The 26,351-nt window shown below is 37.3% G+C and overlaps 2 protein-coding genes across 12 annotated transcripts in view; both read left to right on the top strand.

Moving 5' to 3' along the window:
- The window catches only part of NUP62CL (nucleoporin 62 C-terminal like), a 93,082-nt gene extending 82,778 nt beyond the window's left edge, over window positions 1-10,304 (top strand). For 4 of the 6 annotated variants that reach the window (XM_087859595.1, XM_087859597.1, XM_087859598.1 and 1 more), the window contains one exon: window positions 9,277-10,304. In XM_087859595.1, coding sequence (XP_087715721.1) covers window positions 9,277-9,371 — 95 coding nt within the window. In that variant the 3' untranslated portion in view covers window positions 9,372-10,304. The remainder of the gene's footprint in view (window positions 1-9,276) is intronic. The other 2 variants (XM_045804998.2, XM_087859596.1) reach the window with 1 other exon arrangement.
- A 4,252-nt stretch (window positions 10,305-14,556) lies between these two features.
- Window positions 14,557-26,351, top strand: part of RBM41 (RNA binding motif protein 41) — a 55,791-nt gene continuing 43,996 nt past the window's right edge. Inside the window, exons 1-5 of one of the 6 annotated variants that reach the window (XM_087859965.1) lie at window positions 14,557-14,610; window positions 17,760-17,876; window positions 18,444-18,636; window positions 18,926-19,130; window positions 21,012-21,083. In XM_087859965.1, coding sequence (XP_087716091.1) covers window positions 14,603-14,610; window positions 17,760-17,876; window positions 18,444-18,636; window positions 18,926-19,130; window positions 21,012-21,083 — 595 coding nt within the window. In that variant the 5' untranslated portion in view covers window positions 14,557-14,602. The other 5 variants (XM_087859967.1, XM_087859964.1, XM_087859963.1 and 2 more) reach the window with 5 other exon arrangements.

Consider the following 26,351-nt stretch of genomic DNA (forward strand, 5'->3'; position numbering starts at 1 on the left):
TGCTTGCTGAACTTACTTCTTAGATCTAGGAATTTTTGTTTTGTTTTATTTTTTTTATTCGTTGGGATTTTCTACATAGGTAGTTATATCATCTGAAAACAGGTAAAGCTTTATTTCTTCCTTTCCAGTCTGTATGCCATTTATTTCTTCTCCTCATATTGCACTGGCTAGAACTTCCTGTACTATGTTGAATAAGAGCTATGAGAGCAGACATCTTTGTTGTGTTCCTGTGTTTCCATGGAAAGCCTTCAGTCTTTCACTTTAAGTATGATGTTAGCTGTAGACTTTGTTGTAGATGCTCTTTATCAAGTTTGGGTAATTCCATGCTGTTCCTGAATTGCTGAGAATTTTTATCATGAATGGGTAGTGTATTTTGTTGAATGCTTTTTCTGCATCGATTGATATAATTGTGTTTTTTTTTCTTCTTTAACTTGTTGATATGGTGGATTGCATTGAAACACGTTTTTAATTTAAATTTTGTTAGTTATCATATAGTGCAATATTGCTTTCTGGAGTAGAATTCAGTGATTCATCACTTACATACAATACCAGTGATCATCACAACAAGTGTCCTCTTTAATACCCATCCCCATCTAGCCCATCCCTCACCCACCTCCCTCCATCAAACCTCAGTTTGTTCTCTGTCATTAAGAGGCACTTATGGCTTGTTTCCCTCTCTCTTTTTTCCCCCCTTCCCATGTGTTCATCTGTTTTCTTTCCTAAATTCCACATATGAGTGAGATCATATGGTATTTGTCTTTCTCTGACTGACTTATTTCACTTAGCATAATACACTCTAGCTCCATCCATGTCATTGCAAATGGTAAGTTTACATTCTTTTCGATGGCTGAATAATATTCCATTGTGTATATATACCACATCTTTTTTTTTAAGATTTTATTTATTTATGTGACAGAGAGACAGCCAGCGAGAGAGGGAACACAGCAGGGGGAGTGGGAGAGGAAGAAGCAGGCTCCCAGCGGAGGAGCCCGATGTGGGACTCGATCCCGGAACGCCAGGATCACGCCCTGAGCCGAAGGCAGATGCTTTAACAACTGCGCTACCCAGGCGCCCCCTATACCACATCTTCTTTATCCATTCATCAGTTGATGGACATTTGGGCTCTCTCTATAGTTTGGCTATTCCTGATAATGTGACTATAAACACTGGGGTGCATGTACCCCTTCGAATCTGTATTTTTGTAGCCTTTGGGTAAATACCTAGTAAGAAATGGGCAGAAGAGATGAATAGACACTTTTCCAAAGAAGACATCCAAATGGCTAACACACACGAAAAGATGTTCAACATCACTCGTCATCAGGGAAATACAAATCAAAACCACAATGAGATACCACCTCACACCTAGCAGAATGGGTAAAATGAACAATGCAACAGGTGTTGGCGAGAATGTGGAGAAAGGGGAACCCTCTTGCACTGTTGGTGGGAAATCAAACTTGTGCAGCCACTCTGGAGAACAGTTTGGAGGTTCCTCAAAAAGTTAAAAATAGAACTACCCTAAGATTGATTAAGCAATTACACTACTAGGTATTTACCAAAAGGATACGTTGATACATTTTCAATTGTTGAGTCACCCTTAAATTTGTGGAATAACTTCTTCTTGGTCATGGTTTATAGTTTCTTTTGTACACTGTTGGATTTGGTTTGCTAGAATTTTCTGGAGGATTTTTAAGTGAGAGATTTTTAAATGTTCATGAGAGATTTTGATCTGTAGTTTCCCTTTTTGTGTACTATCATTTCTTGATTTGTTATTAGGGTAATACTGGCCTCTTTTTTAGAAGAGTCTGAAGAATTGATCCTTCTTTAAGTATTTGGTAGAATTCTCCAGTGAAACCATATGGCCCTGGATATTTCTTTTTTGGGAGCTTTTTAATTATAAACTCAATTTCTATAATGCTTCTAGGACTATTCAGATTATCTTGGTTGAATTTTCATAATTTGTGGTTTTCTAGGAGTTGGTACAATTCTAAGTTGTTGAATTTATAAGCATAAAGTTGTTCTTAGAATTTCCTTTTGATACTTTTAATGACCACAGGATCTGTGGTGATCTGCCCTGTTTCATTCCTTATATTGGTGATTTGTATTTTCTCTGTTTTTATTTTTTTCTGTCTTGGTAGAGGTTAATCAATTTTTTTATTGATTTTTTTTTCTCCAAAGAATCAGCTTTTTGTTTCATTGATTTTTCTCTATAGTGTTCCTGTTTTCAATTTCATTGATAACCAGTCTTTATTAGTTCCTTCCTTCTGCTTGCTTCAGGTTCATTTTGTTTGTCTTCTATTTTCTTAAGGTAGGAACTTAGATTATTGATTTGAGACCTCTCCTTATCTCTAATAGTGTTCTCTTTTAAGGCCTTTCTGAAAATCAGCAGTTTTTAAACCTCAGTTGTCATCTCTAACCATCAGTTTTACTAATGGTTCTTTTACTTTCCATTATAAAGCTCCATGTTAACAAACATCTGCACATAGATACCCCAAAGGTACCTCAAATTAAACTTGTGTAAAACTGAACTCATTATCTTCACTCTCTCCTGGGCCTCCCAGATCAGTAACTCTTCAACTTTTCTTTTTCTCAGCTAACAGTTGCTATTATTTACTCCGGGACTTAAGGTAGACTATTTCTATTTCTTCAGTAAGTGATGATGATTATACTTCTTAATAGCTCCCGAATCTTTTCTTTTCAGTAGATTCCTATCACTGCCTTATTTCAGGTCTTCATCATCTACCACCTTGAAAGTAGAATATAAAGATTTTTTAATAAGGTTTATGAAAAATATCAGTTCCCCTGTTCATACCCCATTTCCCACCCCTAGAAACAATCACTTTCAATTATTTCAGCCGGTTATTTTAAAGAATATTTCTATATCTCTAAATACCATTACTCTTACTTTTTAGTTTTTCCATTTTAGGCCTTCTGTACTGGCTCCCTCAAATGGGAGGTAAGGATTTAACTCTTTTATACGACCCTCATTTTCTGTGTGTGTGTGTGTGTGTGTGTGTGTGTGTACAATACAATATACCACCATACTGCCCCCGCCAGTATATATACATATTACATATAGAGAAGTATATAAATATATGCACGTAAAAATATATACCACCATACTGCCCCCGCCAGTATATATACATATTACATATAAAGAAGTATATAAATATATGCACGTAAAAAAGTATATAAAAATATATGGCCATATCATAAATTATACATAGAACAATATTTATTGTTTGAGTTATGAATCCGTAAATGTTATTCACAGCCCAGCCATGTAGCATATTATGTTGTCTTTCTTTTTAAAGATTTATTTATTTATTTGAGAGAGAGAGACAGACAGAGAGAGAGAGAAAGCAGGGGGAAGGGCAGAGAGAGAATCTCCAGCAGACTCCCCACTGAGCATGGAGCCCAATGAGGGGCTCAATCCCAGGACCCTGAGATCATGACCTGAGCTGAAATCAAGAGTCAGACGCTTAACCGACTGAGCCACCCAGGCATCCTGTCTTATTTCTTTTACAAGTTTTTGTTTTGAAGTTTATATCATCATTTGCTGAATTTTCTAGACTTACCAGTAAGTAGTTCATTCTCTAATTCTGTGCTTTTTCTTTAAATCCATCAATTTCACCTTATTGGATTCCTTTCTCCCAGAGCCCTCTAATCTCTAACCTATTATCTGGTATTGTTGTTCTCTTGGTTTACTGCTCAGCTAGGTTCTTCCCTCTACGGCAATCTTGTATTCCATCTATTTCTTTCTTTGTTTCATGGCTCTTATACTTCCTGTTTTGTGGTTTATTCCCTTGTTTTAGTATAACATGTATTCCATCAGCTTCCTGAGAGAGTGTGTGGGAAGTAAATTTTTTGAAATATTGCATGTCTAAAAAGGTCTTTTTTAAAAAAATTCACGTATAATTAACATACTGTGTTGTATTCGTTCCAGGTGTACAATATAATGATTCCACAATTCTATAAATTTCTAAGTGCTCATCAAGATAAGTATACTCTTGGGGCATCAGTTAATTAAACGACTGCCTTCAGCTCAGGTCATGATCCTGGGGTCCTGGGATCGAGCCCCACACTGGGCTCCCTGCTCAGTGGAGAGTGTGCTTCTCCTTCTCCCTCTGCTCTTCCCCCTGCTCATACTCTCTCTCTCAGATAAATAAATAAATAAAATCCTTAAAAAAATAAGTATATTCTTAATCCCCTTTATCCATTTCACCCATCCCCCCAGTCGACTTTCCTTCTGGCAACCACCTGTTTGTTCTCTGTAGTTGAGTCTTGTTTTTTGTTTGTCTCTTCTTAATTGTTTGTTTTGTTTCTTAAATTCCACGTATGAGTGAAATCATATGGTATTTGTCTTCTGTGACTGATTACACTTAGCATAATACCCTCTAGGACCATCCATGTTGTTGGAGATGGCAAGATTTCATTTTTTTATTGCGGAGTAATATTCCATAGTATATATACACCACATTTTCTTTATCCACTCATTTATCGATGGACACTGGGGTTGCTTCCACATCCTGGCTATTGTAAATAATGCTACAATAAATATAAGCGTGCATATGTCTTTTCAAATTACTGTTTTTTTTTTCTTTGGGGAAAGGTCTTTATTCTACCCTCACAATTGATACTATTGGCTATCAAAATCTAGCTTGGAAATAATTTTCTCTTAAACATTTGAAAATGTTTTTCATTGTCTTCTAGATTTGAGGTCCATTCTGACTTATGAAACTTTATGTGATCCCTTCATTTTCATGGTTCTCTTTTTTCCTATGGACATTTTCAGGATCTTCCCGACAATACTGAAATTTCAGATGATGTGCCTCTGTGTAGGTTTAATTCATCCATTGAGGTGGTATTCAGTGAGCTTTTCCAATCAAGAGACTAATTTCTATCAGTTTGGGGGAATTTTCTGGAATTAGGTTTCTGCTGTATTTTTCTTAAATTTTCTCAGATAAGTACTCAGCTTTCTATTCCAGTCTTTCTATTGATCTTTGCTTCCTGTCATAATTTTTAGTTTACAAGAGCTTGTTATATTGTTTTATGATTGTGTGTGTGTGTGTGTGTGTGTGTGTGTGTGTTTTAAATTGCATCCAGTTCTTATTTCATGGATTCAATATCCTCTCTCTGACTATATTAATGATTTTTAAAAATGTTTTGTTGTTCCTGGGGCACCTGGGTGGCTCAGTTGGTGAAGTGTCTGCCTTCACCTTGGTTCATGGTCTCAGGGTCCTGGGATCGAGCCCCATGTTGGGCTCCCTGCTCAGTGGGGAGTCAGCTTATCCCTCTCTCTCTGCCCCTCTCCCTGCTCATTCTCTTTCTCTGTATCAAATAAATAAATAAAATCTTAAAGAAATGTTTTAGTTTTCCTGGATTGTTTCTTCCAGCTTTCTTTATCTTTCTATTTTGTTTTGGTCTTTTTATTTATTATTTGAGAGGGGGCAAGAGAGAGAGCGAGAGGGAGGGAGGGAGGGAGGGAGGGAGTGAGAGAGCAAGGAGAGGGAGAGAAAGGGAGAAAATCCCAAGCAGACTACATGCTGAGCACAGAGCCCAACATGGGGCTCAGTCCCACAACCCTGAGATCATGACCTGAGCTGAAACCAAGAGTCAGATGCTTAACCTACTGAGCCACCAGGGTGCCCCTGGTCTTTCTTATATTAGAGATATTCCTCAACTATCTGGTTATTCTTAGTTGTCCATTTAAATTTAAGAATGAGACAACAAACTGTAGATGGGTCTTGCTAACTTACTATAGGATAATTTGGCAAGACCTTTTTATTGGAGGATCTCCAACTTTAGGATTTTTCTCTTCAGTTGGTCATATTCTCCAAAGAAGAATCTTCCCACTCTTGGCTAGAGATTAATAAACCTAGTGGTAAGCCAGTGTTCTTGGGGCTATTAGAGAAGGGATTGGGGCTCAGTGTTCAGCTCGTTGACTTTTACTTCTTCCCTTGCAAATTTTCACTTAATCCCTATTTTTGGTACAGATTCTTTCTCCTCACCTCTCCCTGGTGTCCCTGAGCCACAGCCCATCTGGTTTACCCTCTCTAAGGAAAAGTCCTCTGCTGGGCTTGGGTAGACAGAATCACCCAGATGTAGGATGTGGAGGAATAGAGGGGTCTGCTTCTTACTCATTCATATTTCTGCTTACATCCCCACTTTGAGCACCACTTTGAATTACCTGATTCTGCTCATTCCAAATCCTTTTAGCATCTACCAGCACTATCATCATTCCTTGCTAAAATTTATAGGTGAAAATATTTCCCTTGTTTAATTTGCATTCCTCTGGTTACCAGTGAGGATGAGTATTTTTAAAATATTTATAAACAATTTGTATTTCATTTTCTAAGTTGCTTATTTGTGTCTTTCGACCATTTTTTTCAGGATATTTTTTTTTTCCAACTGCCCCAATTGTTTTCCTAAAAGGAAAGAAAGAGGTGTACTATAGCAGTATTTATGAAAGTACATTGTTTCCTTTGAATATGAATTTAATATTATCTATTAATATTTGTATGTATAACTTCAAATAAAAATAATTATAGTAGAAAGCTTTGTTAGGGTTTAATGATCAACTCGCTTATTTTCATAACTTTATATGAAAGTCTTTTAATGTTTACCTAAAATATTTGCAAGTAGGCTTAGGTGAAGAAAACCTCTGTCCCATACACAGAATAGGACTGGCTGGAAGCAGTTTTACCACAATCTTCTGGAGGGGATGTGATTTTTAAGAAATATTTTAAACACACAAATCTATCATTTTAACCAATGGCTGTTTAAAGCTCAGATTTGGGCAAACATCAGACAATCCATTTGAAAACATTTCTGCTACCCTAAAAAATTCCCTCTTGCATGTTAGTAGTTGATCCCTGTTTCTTCCACTACTTTTTCTGTGTTTAGAGATTTGTATTTTCTGGAGAATTTATATTAAATGGAATCATATTATATGTGGCCTTTGTTGTCTGGCTAAGTAACATCAAGGTTCATCTATGTTGTAACATGTATCAGGACTTCATTCCATTTTATGGCTGTGTATCATTCCAGTGTGTGGACATCCACATTTTGCTTATCTATTCATCAATTGATTGACATTTGTGTTTTATTTTCCAAATATAGTTTTGCTCTTATATTTAGGTCCATAATGCACCTTGAGTTGATTCTTGTGCGTAGTTAAGAGATAGGGATTCAACTTCATTTTCTTGTAGGTATCCAGTTGTCCCTGTACCATTTGTTGCAAAAGACTGTTTTCCCCCACTGAATTGCCTTAACACCTTCATCAAAAATGAATTGATCATAAATATAAGGTTTTATTTCTGTTCCATTGATCTCTATGGCTATCCTATGGCAGTATTACACCATCTTGATTAATGTAGCTTTGTAGTAAGTTTTAAAATTATGTAGTGTAATTCTTGCAATTCATTCTTCTTTTGCAAGATTGGTTTGCTATTCTGGGTCCTTTCCATCTATATTTTAAAGCTTTTCTATTTCTACAAAAATAGCCTGAAATTTTCATAGGGATCACAGCGAATTTGTAGATCAACCCGCGATTGCCATCTTACCACTATGGAGTCTTTCAATCCATGAACATGGGATATGTCTTCATTTCTTTAGATCTTCTTAATTTCTTTTAGCAGTGTTTTGTATTTTTTGGTGTACAGGTCTTATACTTGGTAGGTTTATTTCTAAGTTTCTAATTCTTTTTGATGCTGTTGTGAATGGAATTGTTTTCTTAATTTCATTTTCATATTGTTCAGTACAGTTCATTTTAATCTCAAAATGTGTATGGTGTATTTCCCCCAAATTTGGACTATTACTGGCATTTATCTTCTAGTATGGTATATAATTTCATAGGCCTACAGAAATCAATCACTGATGCATATCATGGGACCTGAACTCTGGGCAGTTAAGTGTGTAGGTGCAGTTTTTGCCCTCAAATAATGCAACTGCTAAAAAATTTAAAGTATGTTAATATAGAAATAGTCCTAAGAATTCAATTTGAAGACATGACAAAATGTTTATAGTAAAACTCCCTTAGTAATGCTGGCCTGTGTTGCTCGACATTTCATTGATTTTTAAAATTTTTATAAATGTACTCCTCTGCACTTAATACATTATCAATCAGCAAATTAAGTAGATTTTGCTTATGTTGACACTTCTGGCCTCAAGTTAATGGTTTGCTATAGTGCTCATTGTGCTTCTAGCACATTGAAAAATGTTATTTAATGGTAAAAAAAATTGCACCCTGCAGTTATTAGAACAAAAAGGAGATGTATTTTGCCAGGCTCAACGTACACTGTTTTTCTAGCCTTTCAGTAGACAACCATCATTTAAAATACTTGTTCTTAAGGTGTGATCTTGCAAAATGCCTGTACATCATGAGATAGGATGATGTATTCTTATACTTTATTATTTTTTTAATGTTTTTTTATTACATTATGTTGGTCACCATACAGTACATCCCTGGTTTCTGATGCAAGATTCGATGATTCATTAGTTGCGTATAACACCCAGTGCACCATGCAATATGTGCCCTCCTTATTACCCATCACCAGTCTTATACTTTAAAACTGAGTAACACTGGGGCTTCTCCAATTGGCTGAAGAAAACTAAAGTGTATTGTTTCAAATTTTTAGTTTTTCTCTTGTAAAGTTTTTTTTTTGTAAATCTTTGGCACCAGCTATTGCTTATTGACTAGTAAGCATTAATGAACACTAAAACAAATGACCAACAGCATGTTAATAGAAAAATCTAAATTATCATGCTTACTTTGACAGCTTACTTTTATTACAGAATGTTGCTGTTTTATATGGTAAAATTAATGGTATTTTGTGTTGCTTTGCCCCTGAGCAAATTGAGGACCACCAAGTTAAATAAATCATTAGAAAGGGACAGAAATGTGAATATACTATGTGTACTAATTTGCTTATAGACAGCAAAGACCTCTACCAAAATCTCTACCCTCAATTTAAAGACCACCTTGTGTAGCACTTTTAAGCTGTAATGAGTAAAAAGCAGTTCTCACTTCTCTTCAATAAAACATAAATGTCAAGTAGACGGTTATTTACCAGAAAAGTAGAGCAAATCAAGAATAGTCTTGTCTACTGCTTTTATGATTTCTAAACAGATAGATGATTTTTTCCTGTATGTTCTAATACTTAAAACTATTAAATAAAATTGATGTTTTATAAATCACGTTGAAGTGAGAATGTAAGCTGTTCTGTTCCTGGGACATTTTGACCTGGGATTAATGATGCATGACTTTTCCTCCTGTAGGCATGCTGCAAAGGAAGGTAGAAGAGGTAACACAGGTTTTTGAGGATCATCGTCGCACGGAGCAAGAACACAGTATCAGAATTGCTTTTGATTGAATGACCGTATCTTCAGCATGTTGTTTTGGGATTATACATTATCTACAAATTGTGATGATGTGAAATAGAGTAGTGTTCACAATTAACTACTTAATCTTTGGTTGCAATGAAGTTTCCATGTGGTTGGTTTGGTTTTTTTTTTTTTTCATTTAAATATTGTGCTGTTGAGAATTACACTGTAGTTTGGCTTTTAATATTAGCAGATCATAACTATATTAGCCCTCTTGGCTCTAGGCAGCAACCTATTAGATGTTGACTCCGTGTGTGTAATTTGTATCTTAAACTCTCCTAAATTCCACATTCTACCAGTAGCACGCATTGTCCTTCTTCCTCTAACTGGATCATCAAGAGATGTTTGCCAAGAAATAGATGCCAGCCCTTCTTTACTGGGTGCCTGTTAACTTTCAACAATATAGTGTTAGATACTGTAGTCTTTTTCCTCAAAGGAACTTACTGTCTAGTTTGAGATAGAATTAATGCCTGTCTGTATGAAAACAGTATAGATAATACAAAGAAGTGTGTTATAAATTACAGAAAGTGTGCTATAGAAATTCAGAGAAGAAACATTAGGGTGGATTTAGGTCTTGAATTAGATTATTTTTAAAAGGGTAAGGTTCAGGCAATTCATTTATTTTTGATGTACAGATAACTTGGTATTTTATTTGGTTTTAGCATATGATTTATAGTTGCTGGCTTTTGTCTATTCATTTGTTTTTCAGGAAAAAGCCTTGTTAGCTTGGGAACAGTCTGGTCTCTTGTGTTGCATGTTTTACCTAAGTCATAAATAAAGGTGATATTCTAAAAAATAAACGTATAACGTGAAAGCAAACTTACTTAAAAGTTCTCGAGTGACTAGAGCTTAGTTGCCTATAATTACTGAGCGAAATTTCTGTAATACTGACTGCACATGACCATCCTGAGGGGTATATATTACAGGAAGAAAATATCTTTGAAATGAGTATTAGTGATTTTTGCCACCTTATAAGTAAACTAAATATCAGGTTACATGGCCTTTTCATTCCTACCGAAACTTCTCAAAGTAGCAGCTTATCAGGTAAGTTTTTGTTACCACTCAAAACTTTAGAATATGAAAATAATCCAGAGACCATTTAATTTTGTGGATGATTTCTGTAGGTAAAGAGCTTTTGACTATAATTTTGAGTACTCTCCAATTTTTGAGCCTAGTGTTATTTCTGTTATACCCTAGATAACGACATTTTCCTTATTGTTTTTGGAGATTTAACTCTTAAAAAGTAGTTGATGTATGAATTAAGTTCTACATTCAGTAAAAGGTACATAGTATATTAGAGGAAACACTGGATTTAGTCTTGTCTCTACTTAATTAACTGGACACATAATTTCATTTTGGGCATTGTCTTTCATCTATCCCATGAAAGCATTTAACAATATTAATAAGGTCTTTCCAAGTAAAATATACTAGTTTTCATTTCTCTGAAGTTTTCTGATTTCTTTATGTCGTTTCACAAATGATACATGCTTACTCTACTGTTCCTCAGTAAAATAAGAGAGGCTAAAGTACTCCTACTGAATTTGCACTGGGAGTTCTAGGGTTTTTCTCCAGGACATAGAAGAGCAGTGGGTGGAGAGTGGCTTCCAGATCGATACAGTTAACAATGCAAGATTTACTGGTATATCTCAGTGTACTGTCTGGAATTTGGGGCCTTGGACTATTTCATCTCTAAGGTTCCTTCTGACTCTGGTTCTAACATGTGTCTAGAAGACATGACATTGTTGAACAAATATTAAAAGATCACAAATAACCCATTTTAAGGCAACATTTTTGTTAGGTACTGGAGTCTTGAGCCTCTCCTAACCATTATTAAAGACCAGCTAGGATATTAGCAGAAGGAAGAGTTCTTAAATTTGTCGTATTAAATTTGACACTTTTAGACTTTTCTTTGTCCTTTGAAAAAGATGCTATATTTATTTTCTCTGTAACAGCATTTATGCTATCTCATTTGGGGAATTTGAAAGACATGCACAGTTGATTACTCTTAATATTGGATGAGTGATGCTATCCTACTCTTCTAGAGAAGATTTTTGGTTTTAGCATCTTCTTCCATATCTGGAAATTATAATTGCTTCATAATGTATTCATCAGAAGTGTGCTGCGAACAAAACATCTAAAAAGGACAAACACTGAAAATATGTCTATGTTAAGGAAGAACTTCTGGCTTAATTAAACGAACCTTATTAAATTGTCAGAAAGACAAATGAGGCGTATTTTTCAGTTTGTCATAAATTCTTCTGGGGTGAAATTGTGAAATTACCTCATGGTAAGATCTCTGTGCCCATGAATAACATCTAGAACTCTCAAAGCTTTTTATAAACTGTCTCAAAGCTTTTATACCCTGTCTCCCTTTTAAAGCAGGGAAAGGCATGCTGTGGGAAATGGAATACCTATTATTCCACAGTTAATAAGTTTGGCAGAGCTAGAAATAGCCTGTTTTTTCTCCTAGTGCAATTTTCTGAATGTTTGTTCCTTGGTACCAACCTCTGGGACTGGCTACAGTTATACACAGGTACAGAGAGTACTTCCTCGTGACCTTGCTTTCGAGTTGCAATTCCACCCTACATGTCTTTTTAGCCATTTATTCTCCACTCATCCCACCTAGTGGATTCCTAATGTAGTGTGTATCACTTCTGTACCAACAGGATGTATGTATTATTAGAAGTTGTATACACGTCTGGTGTGATGGTCAGTGTAGTATTTGTTACACCCTTTGCCACTTTCCCAGGGGGGAAACACACCAGCAGCTTCGGCAAATTTCCCCATCTACTTATTGATTGATGCGTCAATTGGACAGTTTGGTTGAGCAGCAGAATTCGGCCTCACCACCATATAGGATTTACCTGGTACAGGCTTTGGTATGATCCGCACTTTGTGCATGCTTACATGCTGTCTATGCTCTGTGTCAAAGCCACAAAATAGTACATGTTATATCAGCATTCATTCACCTGTGTACTTCAAGAACACAGTCATTTGCATATAACAGGTTTTGGATAACTCAAATACTTTCCTCTGACCTTTTCAATCTCTAAGAAGTTCTTAGGATAGGAAGTACGATGTCTTCCAGTAGCTGCTTTTTGGTCTTATCCTCTAACTTGAGCATAGACGTACAGAAAGTTTGAATAAGTTCCACCAGATAACAGAATATTTGCTCATAGATGACCACCTATCAAGTGACTTTAAAACCATACTTTTACATAACACTTTACAGTCACCCTATTCATAGGTACTGTCCCAATTTTACAGATGAGGAAACTGGCCTAGACCAGTTAAAGAAACTTACTGAAACTCACATAGTCTTGTAACTTACCAAAGCAAAAGTTCAAGTCCAGACTGCCTGCTATGTTGTCTCTAACTGTGGGAACTTAGAAATCCAAACAGTGTGTCCCTGAAACACATGATCTTTTTCTTTTTTTGATTCTTTGTTGTATAAAAAGGGTTCCCTTTAATAAAAAATATTATTGACTACGTAATAAATATAATCAGGTGATTAAAAAATCAAAGGGTACAAAAAGTGAAGAGTTTTCCCCACCCTTTTCGCTAACCATCCAGCTCCCCTACCTGAAAGCATTCACTTATCACTGGTCTATATGTTTTCCCAGAGGTATTTGATGAATACATAAGCAAATACATATGTATAACCCCCCCTTTATAACTCAAGTGGAAGCATACTGTAGATACTATTATGCACCTGGCTATTGCAGTAAATATAGTTTATATTGTTCAGTAGCAGTCCATAGAGAACTTTATCATCTTTGGGACTGCTGCATAGTTTTCCATTGAATGGATTTTTTACACTTGTGGTTATTTAAGTTGTTTGCAACATTTTGTTGTTATAAACAATGTTTCAGTGAATAATTTCATATATATAAAATATATACATATATATCTGTATATGTGTATGAAACATACACGTAAAATACATATGCATATATATATACATATATATAATCGCACACACACATACTTGAGGATATATAGTATTGAGGATACTATTCAGAGAGGTTGAATTTCTGTTCTAAAGGGAATGGGGATTTATGGCTTCAATCGTATCCTCACATTACCTTCCATAGAGGTTGTACCAATTTATGTTCCTACCAGCAGTGTAATGAAAGTGCTTATTTTCCCACAATCTCAACAAAAGTAATGTGCCTTCAAACTTCTGGATCTTTACTAATCTTGTAGGTGAAAATGTTATTTTAGTGTACTTTTTAAAAATAAACTATTTTTTAGAACAGTTTTAGACATACAGAAAAGTTGTATTATACAGTTCTGTATACCTCCACTCAGTTAACCTTTAGTATTAACATCTTATATAACTCTGGTATATTTGTCACATCAAACGAATCTTATTAACTAAAGTGCATAGTTTATTCATATTTTTTTAGTTTTTACCTAGGGCCCTTTTTCTGTTCCAGGGTCCCATGCAGGATACCACATTACATTTAGTCATTAAGTCTCCTTTGGTTCCTTTGGCTGACAGATTCTCAGACTTTCCACGTTTTTGATGACCTGGACAGTTTTGAGTACAGGTCATATATTTTACAGTCCGTGTACTTCAAAATTTCCATTGCACTTATAAGTGAGATTAGACTTCTTTTCATATACTTAGGGACATTTGTATTTCCATTTCTGGGAACTCAGAGCCCATGGTCTTAACCACTATGCTATACCTCTCTCTTGATTCAACGTAATTATCAACGAAACATTCATATGGACTTCTGATTCTCAGAGTAGGAAGTAGAATGTCTCCTAACCTGTTACAGATAGAGGAGAACCGTTAGTGCAGGTGATTTGGTCAAACTTGTGTCTGATCACGGGCTGCACTGCAGAGGATGGGTCAGGGGCCCAACTGGAAACAGCAGGAGGCCAGATAAAGAAGCAGGGTTGATAGACATACATTGGAGGAAGAGAAGAGCCAGGATTTGGCGACATTTGATGAGACAGGAAGTCTCAGGTGACTACTAGCTTTATGCGCTGGGTATTTTGAGTGTTGCTGTTAACCCGTAGGAGAAATATTTGAACTTAACAACATACCCCTTACTCAGTAGGTACTCGCTCTGTTTCTTTAGCTCTGCGCGACTACAATTCCCAGAACCCCGCACTCCACCACAATCCCCTTAGAGTCGGCCGCACAGAGTTCTGGGACTTGGAGTCCGCGGCCTATTCACCCAAGTTATAGATAGGGGCCTGTGGAAACATGAAGAGGTAAGGGCTTGTCTGAGAGCAGGCGGCGAAGGGAGCTCTCTTCCACCTTTTAACTTTGAAAATGGCTTTTATGACTTTGTGTTTGGGGTATGTCACGTTCTCGGGATGGGGTTTCGTGTGAGCGGGAAGACAAAGGAGGAGGGAGGAGGGGAGACGGGCTAGACAGGCCTGCGGGGCGAAGTTCAGGAAGGGCCGCCGCCGCCGGTTCCCGTAGGAATGCCTTGCCCGCACGGGCCTCTAGGCCACGGCGCCGGCCCCGGGAGCTGCACGGATGCCGTGGCTTCTTACTGCTTCAGACGGACCCACCCAGGTAAAAGGGTCTTGGCCGACTGATGCCCAGCGCCAGAGAAACCCAGGCCAGCTCCTCCCCGTCCCGCCCTACCTCCACTCCACCTCATCGTCCGAAAGGGGCACAGGGTGGGCGCCTTTTTTTTGTTTTGTTTTTTTGCAGTGTTTGTTTACTAAGGTAGACTTTCTTGGGCCCTGAGAGCATGCAGCGCTTTCAAATCTTAACCTAAGCTACTGATAATTTGTTTCTAAAAATTTAGACGGAAAGTACAAAACCGGCTCGATGTGTCATAGAAAAAGAAAAGCACTGCTGTAAGCAGTTCCCCCTACTGGTTCTGCAGGAAATGGCAGCTTTAACGTGGCTGGTCATTGTTGAAAGCCTGGGCTTCACAGTTGTTGACAGTAGTACACAATGGCTTTTTAAAGGATCCTCATTAAATTAGTTTTGGATTCACTGCAAAGTAGAATAATCACTCTGGAATAGGGCGGTGCATTCAAAGTTCTTCTGATATAATGCTCTCCTGTACTGTTAGTTTCCGCATCTTTTAAAAAACCATTTCCCTGCCTCAAAATGACTTTTAAAACATGTTTATTGTGATATATTTCATACTTGTAAAATAATGTAGATATACAGTTTAAAGAATAATAATAGACTTGGACCCAATACAGGCTTTCGAAATAGAACATTAGCAGTATCTTAGAAGTCCCCTGTGTGCCCCTTCTGATTGCTTCTTCTCCCTTCTTTCTCCCTGAAGAGACCACTGTCCAGAATTTGGCATTAATCATTCCCTTGCTTTTTTTTTTTTTTAATGGTCCACCACAGACGACTTTATCCCTAAACAAAATGTTGCTAGTTTTTTTTTTTTTTAAGATTTTTTATTTATTTATTTGACAGAGAAACAGCCAGCAAGAGGGGGAACACAAGTAGGGGGAGTGGGAGAGGAAGAAGCAGGCTCCCAGAGGATGAGCCCGACGTGGGGCTCGATCCCAGAACGCTGGGATCATGCCCTGAGCCGAAGGCAGACGCTTAACGACTGAGCCACCCAGGCGCCCCCAAAATGTTGCTAGTTTTATCCATTTTTGAACTCTATATGGATGGGCACATATTGTATGAATTTTCTGTGACTTGCTTTTATTTCACTCAGCATTGCTTTTCCGAGATTCATGTGTACTGATGTAGTTAGCTATGGTTTGTTCCTTTCAAAGCCACTTTAAACATAGCAAGAACTTCCAGAATTTTAAGTAATAAATACAAATTGAGATGTTTAGGAGGAAGTTTTTAAAAATCCTGGGCCTAAGGATATTTTAAAATTTTCTAAAATAAGTCTTAGTCTTTCTAGGGCATGGGAATATTGCTTATAATTATGTGAGATACATCATAACCCAAATAGTAAAGGACTATTTTATAAAGAAGGTATTTCATATTTGTTTTTCTCATGGAATTAACTCATTTTGTTTTTGTCTATTATCACCTGTTGTTGCATGCTCTACTGGTCCTGCTATTTCTTTACACTCTAATAAGAGTTTTCAGTTATTTAGGGTTGGCTAGCTTCTAGCATTACCTGGATGTCTACAGAGTAGTGCCTTAGCTATAAAATGTGACCCTCTTCCCATTTGTTTCTATACTCTTTTCTTTGGAGATCTCGTCCTCTATCACAGCTCCAGATCCTGCCAACACATATGACTCGAGATTTCCGTGTTCAGCCTCAGACTCTCATCTATACAATTCTCCCATCTCTCGCTTTCCTATTAGCCAATATCACTTATGCTGTCACCTCAGACTCAATCTGTCTTTGAAGTATTCCTGCTATTTCGTGCTGGTGTTTCAGTTGTAATAGGCAGTTGACTCAGCATGGCTAAGACAATACTGACTTTCCCGTTCCCAAGCCATTTATTCCATCTGGATCTTCCTCTTTCCTTCATTGGTACCATTGTTCTCATAGTTACACAGCTTGAAATTTCACGGTTATCTTTGACTCCTTCCTTACCCTACCTTCAAAAAGCCTGGCTCATCTATCTCTTCCTTTCTGTTTCCACTATTACCACTCCAGTTTGGACTTTCATAGCATTATGCTCGATCAGTTTGGACTTCCATAGCATTATGCTCGATCAGTTTAAAGAGTTTCCTAACTTGTTCTTTTGGTTTCTTTCCTATGAATCCACAAAGCATATTATAACCACATTCATTTTCCTAAACCATCATTTGTACCCTGTCACTTAACTGCCTAATAAATTGCTTTCTAATACCTATACATGAAGGTCCAGGCCCCTTAGTTGTAGTATTTAAGGCCATTCATGATCTGTGTCTAATTACCCCCTCCAAGATTATCTCCTAGTGCTCTCATATGTGAATGCCAACCTAAGGGAATCTATTATCCCCCCAGAACATATTTCTGTCTCTTCCTACTCATTCTCCCTGTTCTTTCCTTCATCATACCCAGTCCTTCAAATGCCCGTTTAAGAATTACCTTCCCAAAGTCTTCATTTACCGCTCTAGCTCCCGATTATCTCTTTCTTCTCCCTCTCTCCCTCTCTCCCCCTCCCTCCCTTTTCCCCCTACCCCCTTCACCACACAGGCACACAACACAACTACACATACACACATACCCTAAATAAATTGCAAGCTTCTTGAGGATAGAGACTGTGTCTTGAATATCTGTGACTCCATCAGTACCTAGCACGGTGCATTGTGCGTAAGTAGGTATTTAGTAAATGTTTGTGGGATGAATGATAAAGGGCAAGAAACAGAAAAGTGTCTTCGAACAAATGGGGTCGCTACTGGTAGATAATATAGCTAAAGAATATGTTTTGAGATTGACTGTCTCTTCTCTTTTCCGTATACATTCTTATATCTACTCCAGGGTAAATAGCTGTGTGAAGAGTGGTGAGCATGTCCTGGAGGAGTTGGAAACAGAAGGGGAGAGGCAGCTGAAAAGCCTCCTTCAGCATCAACTTGATACCTCTGTCTCCATTGAGGAGTAGGTATTGATTTTGCAAACAGGTAGAGTATCATAGACCCTTACCTCCAGGTGGCCGACCCCTCTTAAAGCCCAGATGGAACACTCCTCTCCCGCCCCCCTTTCCTTGGCCAACATCTACTTATTAGGCAGCATTTTGCTTCTGTGTCTCTTCCTCTGGGAAGCCTCCCGTATCCCACAAAGTCTGGGCTAAGTGCCTTTCCTATGTCTTCCCTTAACATACATAGCACTTACAACCCAATAGGATCATTGCCTGTTTGCTTCTCTTCCACAAAAGCAGAAACCATTTTTATCTTTTTTTTTTTTTTACTGTTAAATCCTCCGTCCCTGGCCCAGTGTCTGATGCCTAGTAGGTATTCAGTAAATAAATATTTCACTCGGTCATTTATTGGTCCTGGGTGAGGGGAATGGTGATGGAGTTCCATGTCCTTGCAGGGGTGCTTCAGCCTAGAAATAGAACATGAGAGAGAAAGTGCGTTTCATTGTGCCTCTTTTAATGGCGAGCCCCATTTCTGTAAATTGTGGTAACCTGAAGATATTCTTACTTGCTTCCTGTTTGTTTTGCAGATGTGTGTCTAAGAAAGAGAGCTTCGCTCCTGGTACTATGTATAAGCCCTTTGGGAAGGAAGCAGCTGGGACTATGACTTTGTCCCAGTTCCAGACACTGCATGAGAAGGACCAGGAAACTGCTTCTCTTAGGGAACTAGGGCTCAATGAAACAGAAATCTTGATCTGGAAGAGCCATGTTTCAGGTGAAAAGGTGAGTGGGGCCATTTTTTTTTTCTGAAGAATAAAGGGCAGGATCGCTTCCCTTTACACTGAGAACCTTTTCATTTTTAGTTCTTAAAAAACTGAGCTTTGGATCTGAATCTTTGGTTTCTACGCTAGGGACCTTGGTAAAGAGAAGTTCTTCCTTGACTTTTTAGCTAACATGTCTATGAATGGTCACTTCTGGTCCTTCACCAGCTTCTTTCTTATCGGAGGCATTAGATAATCATTTTCAGGCTGTGTCCTCTATGATACATGCCATCTCATTTCTCTGGTTTCAGAGGACAAGACTGAGGGCAACCCCAGAAGCAATACAGAACCGTCTTCAAGATATTGAAGAAAGGATCTCGGAGCGTCAGCGCATCCTTTGCCTGCCCCAGAGATTTGCCAAGAGCAAACAGCTGACCCGGCGAGAAATGGAAATAGAAAAGTCTTTATTTCAGGGAGCTGATCGGCACTCCTTCCTCAAGGCTCTTTATTACCAAGGTATGTGATCACCACTGACTTTGATGTGCTCTTTCACTGAGACAAAGATTTAACAGCAAGACATTAAACATGAAGAGTTAGTGAAGGGAGTAGGGGAAAGATAAATGATCACTCTCCTTGAGGAGTGTATATAGGCCCTTGACAGAGACAAATATGTACATAGTCAGTTGTGATACCACGTGGAAATCACTGTTACAGAGATGTGAGTAACATGCTAAGGGAGTGCAGAACATAGAACATCGAAGTCTAGTTGGGGGGAGTCAGGAATTGACATTTGTACTAAGTCTTGACAGAGCAACAGTCATTTGTCAGGTGAATAAGGGGCAGAGGACATTACAGAGAATAGGTGAACAGGAACAGGTTTGCGAAAGGACCTGGTGCATCTAGGGAACGATGAAAAGTTCATTGTGGCAGGAAGTATAGGACACAGCAGGGGATGAAAGGGGTGACACTGGAAAGGAAAGTGAGGCTAGATTGTGAAGGGTCTTTGGGCTGAACTGTAAATTAGCACAAAATATATAGATACATGGTATGCATCTTAACCAGAAAGTATTAGTTTAACAGATAAGTTTGGTAGGCACTGTGGGAGGTGCACAGAAGTTTAGGAAATCATTTCTGACTTTGTAGCAGTTACAGTCTGGTTGGAGAGAGAACCATGTAATGTTCAGTGACAACACTAGATATAGTTGTTAAGTGCTGTAGGAGTTCAGAGGAGGGAAAGGCCACTGTGCATTGGCATGACTGAAGAAAGCCTCTCAGAGGAGGTAAGATTTCAATGTTCTTTTAATACTACCTGTTCTATAGTAAGGAGAAGGAAAGGCAATTCATTTGCAGCAGATGGTATGAGCACTATGGAGTGTTTGGGCTGTTGTGAAACACCAGGTTAGAAAGGCAGCTAAAATTTTTGAACTTTATTTGTTGGGTAGTAGAGACCTATACAGAGTTAGTTATTCAGTTAGTTTGGATCTGGTGAAAGGATTTTGAGCCAGGAATAACCTGGGAAAAGCAGTCTTTGAAAATGATGAATCTGGTGGCCAAGAAACAGGATGAGAGAGAAAGAACTGGAAGCAGGGACAATGATCTAGGAGGTATTACAGTCATGTAGGCACGGAGATCTAAACTAGAATGATAGCAGTGGTATCGGAAAGAAAGGTAGGTGGGGGTTATAAGCGACATCACAAAGGAAGAACTGCTTAAACTTACTGACTGAGCATGAAGGAAGAAGGTCAAAGGAGAGGTCAGAGACAACCCAGGTGTTTCAAGTCTGTGTGACTTCAACACTGGCAAAATTAAGAAAATCTTTATGGGGAGTTTATGACGAAAGACGATGAGTTCGACTTGAAACATGTTGAATTGGTAAGAATGGCAGGATCATTAAATGCACATATTGAGGAAATGCAGCAGGGAAGCTCGGGGGAGAGGTCAGAGCTGGCTACATAGAAGTGGGAATCCTGGACACTCAGGGGGCAGGTAAAGCCGTGAGCATGAGTGAATGCTTTGTTAGAGACAGAGAGACCAGAGACATGGAAGAGCAGTGGTGAAGGCAGGAATGAAAGAACAAGTGAACAGCCGTTTGTGGAGAGACCTAGAATACTGATTAAAGAGTGTGGGCTCTGGAGGCAGATTGCTGGAAAAGTCCTGGCTCCCCCACTTAACTAGCTTGTTAGAAGATGTTGGGCAAGTTACCACCCTACACTTCAGTTTCTTCACCTTGTAAAACGAGAATATTAATAATACCTATATTATAGGGTCGTTAGGAAGATTAAGTGAGGTAATACATGTAAATCACTTAGAGCAGTACCTGGTCTTTGGGGTGGGTGGGTGGTATATGAATCTGTTCTGTTTCCTATCTTTGAAACTCCTTGCTTTAAACCTTCACAGCATACCACAAAAAGACAAGTGCAGACAAGTACATGACCTCAATGAAGAGGAAGATAAAATTAGGCACAAAAGGCAAGTCGAGAGTTTTCTTACAGTGTCAGATTTAGGAATGTAACATAGGGTCCCAGACTTCTGAGTCTAGTGCTTATTTAATTCCATATTCAGTATATGACAATGTTTATAGGAAATGATCCAGAGGGAGCAATTTATCCTGATAAAGAATATTAAAGAGAGGAGTTAGTAGAAGTTGTAGAACTTTTACATTTAGTGTTGTTGATTTTTTTCTCTATACCTTTACGTTATTGTACCAGACATAAAATGACCTTGATTTTTAGATCCTATTTCACAACTAATTCTGAGTATTTTTATTAATCACTAACGTATAACTATTGATGACGATGATATAATAGCAATATTTTCTTTGAAAAATGAACTTACAATAAAATTGCCTGTTTTTCTTTCTTTTTTTTTTCTTGGTGTACAATTCTATGAATTGTAAATCATGTGAATCATGTAGATTCATGTAACCACCGCCACAATCAGGATAGAGAACAGCTCCATCACCTTAAAAATCCCTCATCCCATCCATTGATAGTCACCCCCAACTCCACCCATAATCTCTGGCAGTCCCTGATCTGTTCTCCATCACTGTAGTTGTGCCTTTTAAAGAATGTCATAAAGATGGAATCGTACAATATGTCACCTTTTGAGTGTGGCTTCTTTCATTTAGTGTAATGCCTTTGAGAGTCATCCAAGTTGTGTGTATCGATAGTTCATTCGTTTTGCTGAATAGCATTTCATTGTGCGGATATTCCAAAGTTCGTTTATCCATCCATCCATTGAAGTGAATTTGGGCTGTTTCCAGGTTATGGTGACTATGAATAATACTGATAATGAACAAATTTTTGTACAGGTTTTTGTATGAACATACATTTTTATCTCTCTAAGGTAAATGTCTAGGAGTGGGATTACTGGGTCATATGGTAAGTGTCTGTTTAACTTTATAAGAAGCTGCCAAACCATTTTCCAGAGTGGCTGAACCATTTTGCATTCCCACCAGCAATGTATGAGAGTTCCAGTTGCTCTACATCTTTGTCAGCATTTGGTATTGTTGGTATTTATTTTAGTTCTTCTAGTAGCTGTGAAGTGGTATCTCATTGTAGTTTTAATTTGCTTTTCCTTAATAGCTAATGATGTTGAACATCTTTTCATGTGCTTATTTGCCATCCTTATATCCTGTTTGCTGAAGTGTCTGTTCAAATCTTGTGCTGTTTTTGAATTGGGTTATTTTCTTTATGGCTTTTGAGAGTTCCTTATATATTCTAAATGCAATTCTCTGTTGGATATGTGATTTGCAAATATTTTATCCCAGTCCGTAGCTTATCTTTTCATTCTCTTAACAGTGTCTTTTGCAGAACAAACTTTTTTTTATCATGGTAAAATATACTTAACATAAAATCGACCATTTTCACCGTGTTTTCAGTGTACAGTTCTGTGGCATTAAGTATATTCACATTGTTCTGCAACCATCATCACTATCCATCTCCAGAACTTTTTCATCTTCCCAAACTGAAACTCTGTACCCATTAAACACCATTTCCCCTTATACTCCTCCCCTTTGCCCCTGGCAACCACCATTTCTTCTGTCTCTGTGAATTTGACTACTGTAGGTGCCTCATATAAGCGGAATCATACAGTATTTGTCCTTCTGTGTCTGGCTTATTTCACTTAACGTCTTCTAGGCCATCCATGTGTCAGAATTTCCTTCCTTCTGAAGGCTGAATAATATTCCATTATGTGTACCTACCACATTTTGTTTATCCCTTCATCTGTCAGTAGATACTTGTGTTCCTTCTACCTTTTGGCTGTTGTAAATAATGCTGCTATGAAACCAGATGTACAAGTGTCTGTTCAAGTCCCTGCTTTCAGTTCTTTTGAATGTATACCCAGAAGTGGAATTGCTGGATCATATGGTAATTCTGTGTTTAATCTTTTGAGGAACCACCATCTGTTTTCTACAGAGACTATATCATTTTACATTCCCACCAGCAATGAAGAAGGAATTCCAATTTCCCCACACCCTTGCCGACATTTAATTTCTTCTTTTTTGTGACAGCCATCCTAACAGGTGTGAAATGGTATTTCATTGTGGTTTCGATCTGCATTTCCCTAATGACTAGTGATGTTGTGCATCTTTTTCATGTGCTTTTTGGCCATTTGTGTATCTTCTTTGGAGAAATGTCTATGTAAGTCCTTTGCCCATTATTTAAACTGGTTGTTTATTTATTTATTGTCGAGTTGTAGGATTTTTTTGTATATTCTAAATATTGATTCTCTCATCAGATAAATAATTTGCAAGTATTTCCCTTCATTTCATGAGTTGCCTTCTCACTCTGTTGATAGTGTCCTTTGATGCACAAAAGTTTATGTTTTTGACGGAGTCTAATTTGTCAGTTTTTTCTTTTGTTACCTGTGCTTTTGGTGTCATGGCCAGTAAATCATTGCCAAATCTAATGTCATAAAAGTTTTCTCCTATGTTATCTTCTGAGCGTTTTGTAGTTTTAGCTCTTATGTTTAGGTGTTTGGTCCATCTTGAGTTAATTTTTTGTATATGTTATAAGGTAAGGATCCAATTTTATTTTTTGCATGTCGATAATCCAGTTTTCCCAATACTACTTGTTGAAAAGACTGTCCTTACCCATTGAATGTTCTTAGCACCCTCTCCAAAAATCATTTGGCCATAAATATGAGTCTTTTCCTAGGCTCTTCATTCTATTCCATTGGTATATATGTCTGTCTTTATGCCAGTGCCACACTGTTTTAATTACCATAGATTTGTGGTAAGTTTTGAAATCCGGAAGTGTGAGACCTCCAACTTTGTTCTTCCTTTTCAAGATTTTCACTATTTAGGAACCCTTGAGACACCATATGAATTTTAGGATGGATTTTTCTATTTCTGGGAAAAAAATGTCATTGGGATTTTGATAGGGATTACACTGAATCGGTATATCACTTTGGGTAATATTGACATCTTAATGATATATTAAGTCTTCAATTCATGAACATGGGATGTCTTTGCATTTGTTTGTATCTTTAATTCTTCCAGCAACATTTTGTAGTTTTCAGTACACAAGTTTTCTGCCTCAGGGCAAATGTTTTAAATTTTGATACAGTCCGGTTATCCAATTATCAGGGATTTTCCGCTCATGGATTATGCTTTTTATTTCCATGTTGAAGAACTCTTTGTCTGACAGCAGATTATGAATAAGATTTTTTCTTTAAACAGTTTTATGCTTGCATATTTTACATTTAGATCTATGATCTATTTTGACTTGATGGTTATATAAAGTGTGGGGTTTAGGTTAAGGTTCACTTTTTTGCCTATGAATTTCCAATTGTTTCAGCACCATATATTGAAGAGAGTGTTCTTTCTCCATTTCCTTGCCTTTGTATTTTTTGTCAGAAATAAATTGGTCATATGTTTGTGTTAATAATTAACTTCATAATAAATGGTGAAAGATTGAAATATTTCCCCCAGTGTCTGGAATGAGACAAAGATGTGCACTCTTGCCAGTTCCATTCACAGTTGAATGAAATTAGAAATCAGTAATAGACAGACCTTTAGAAAATGTACAGATATGCAGAAATTGAACAGCACTCTACTGAATAACCAACGGATCAAAAAGAAGTCACAAGGGACATTAGAAAATACTTTGAGATGAATGAAAACAAAACTTAACATACCAAAACTTATGTAATGCAGTAAAAGCAGTGCTTAGGGGGATATTTATAGTTATAAAGGCCCATATTAATAAAGAAGAAAGGTCTTAAATTAATAACCAAAAACTTTCACCTTAAGAACTACAATTTTTTTTTAAACTAGAAAAATTTGTCCAAATCCTTAGACTGTGTAATGCCAAGAGTGAACCATAATGTAAACTATAAACTTTGGGTAATCATAATGGGCCAATGTAGATTCATTAGTTGTAACAACTGTACCACTCTGATGGGGGTATATTGATAATGGGGCAGGCTGTACATGTGTGGAGATGGGGTTATGTGGGAAACCTGTGTACCTTCCCCTCAATTCTGCTGGGAACCTATAACTGCTCTAAAAACATAAAGTCCTAATAAAAAAAGAAACTACAAAAAGAAGAGCAACCTAAAAATAAATCAAACTTAAGGAAGAAAATAATAAAGATTAGAGCAAAAAAAATTAAATAGAAAATTTAAAAAATACAGAAAATCGGCAAAACCAAAAGTTGGTCCTTCAGAAAGGTCAACAAAATTCAGAATCCCTTAGCTAGACTTACCAAGGAAATAAGAAAAAGGAAAAATTTCTTCTGCCCTGCTCTGCTTTGATTCTTTTTTGCATGGAACATCTTTTTCCATCCTTCTACTTTCAACTTTTTTTAAATTCAAAGTGTATCTATCTTTTTTTTTAAGATTTTATTTATTTATTTGAGAGAGAGAGAGTTAGTGACAGAGATCACAAGCCAGTGGGGAGGAGAGGGAGAAGCAGGCTCCCCGCTGAGCCAGGAGCCTGACGTGGCGCTCCATCCCAGGACCCCGGGATCATGACCTGAGCTGAAGGCAGATGCTTAACTGACTGAGCCACCCAGGTGTCTTGTAGACAGCAAATAGTTGGGTTGTGTTTTCCTTTTTTAATCCACTCTTCTGAGTGTTAAGCTCATTTATATTTAATATATGTAATTGGAATCTTTTGATAAGAAAGGATTTGGTCTGCCATTTTGCTATTTGTTTTCTGAATGTCTTGTATCTTTTTTGTTCCTCTGTTATTCCATTTATTCCTTCATATGAAATAGGTTTTTCCAGTATATAATTTTAATTAACGTGTTGCTTCTTTTACTATTTTGTTTTAGTTACTTTCTTAATAGTTGTCCTGGGGATCATAATTAACATCTTAGCTTAAAAAAACTAGTTTGTATTAATACCGACTTAATTTCAAAAATACTCAAAAACTTTGTCCTGTTTATCTGTTTTCTCCTCCCTCCTTTGTACTATAATTGTCACACAAATTACATCTTCATAGATTTTAAGCTCATCAGCATAGTTTTATAATTATTGCATTATGTAGTTATTTCTTAAGTCAGATATGACAAGAAAAAGAGTTACAAAGACAAATACATTTATACTGTCTTTTTTTTTACGTTTACCTATATAGTCAACTTTACTGGTGTTCTTTCTTTGAGTTACTGAAGAGTGCCCATTTATTTCAGCCTGAAGTACTCCCTATAGTTTTTCTCATAGGGTAGGTCTTATAGTAATGAATTCTTTCAGTCTGTACTTATCTTGGAATGTCTTAATTTCTCCTTTAGT

Source organism: Ursus americanus, chromosome X (assembly GCF_024610735.1).
Source record: "Ursus americanus isolate L20-20 chromosome X, mUrsAme1.1.p, whole genome shotgun sequence".
In the NCBI taxonomy this organism is placed as follows: Eukaryota; Metazoa; Chordata; class Mammalia; order Carnivora; family Ursidae; genus Ursus; species Ursus americanus.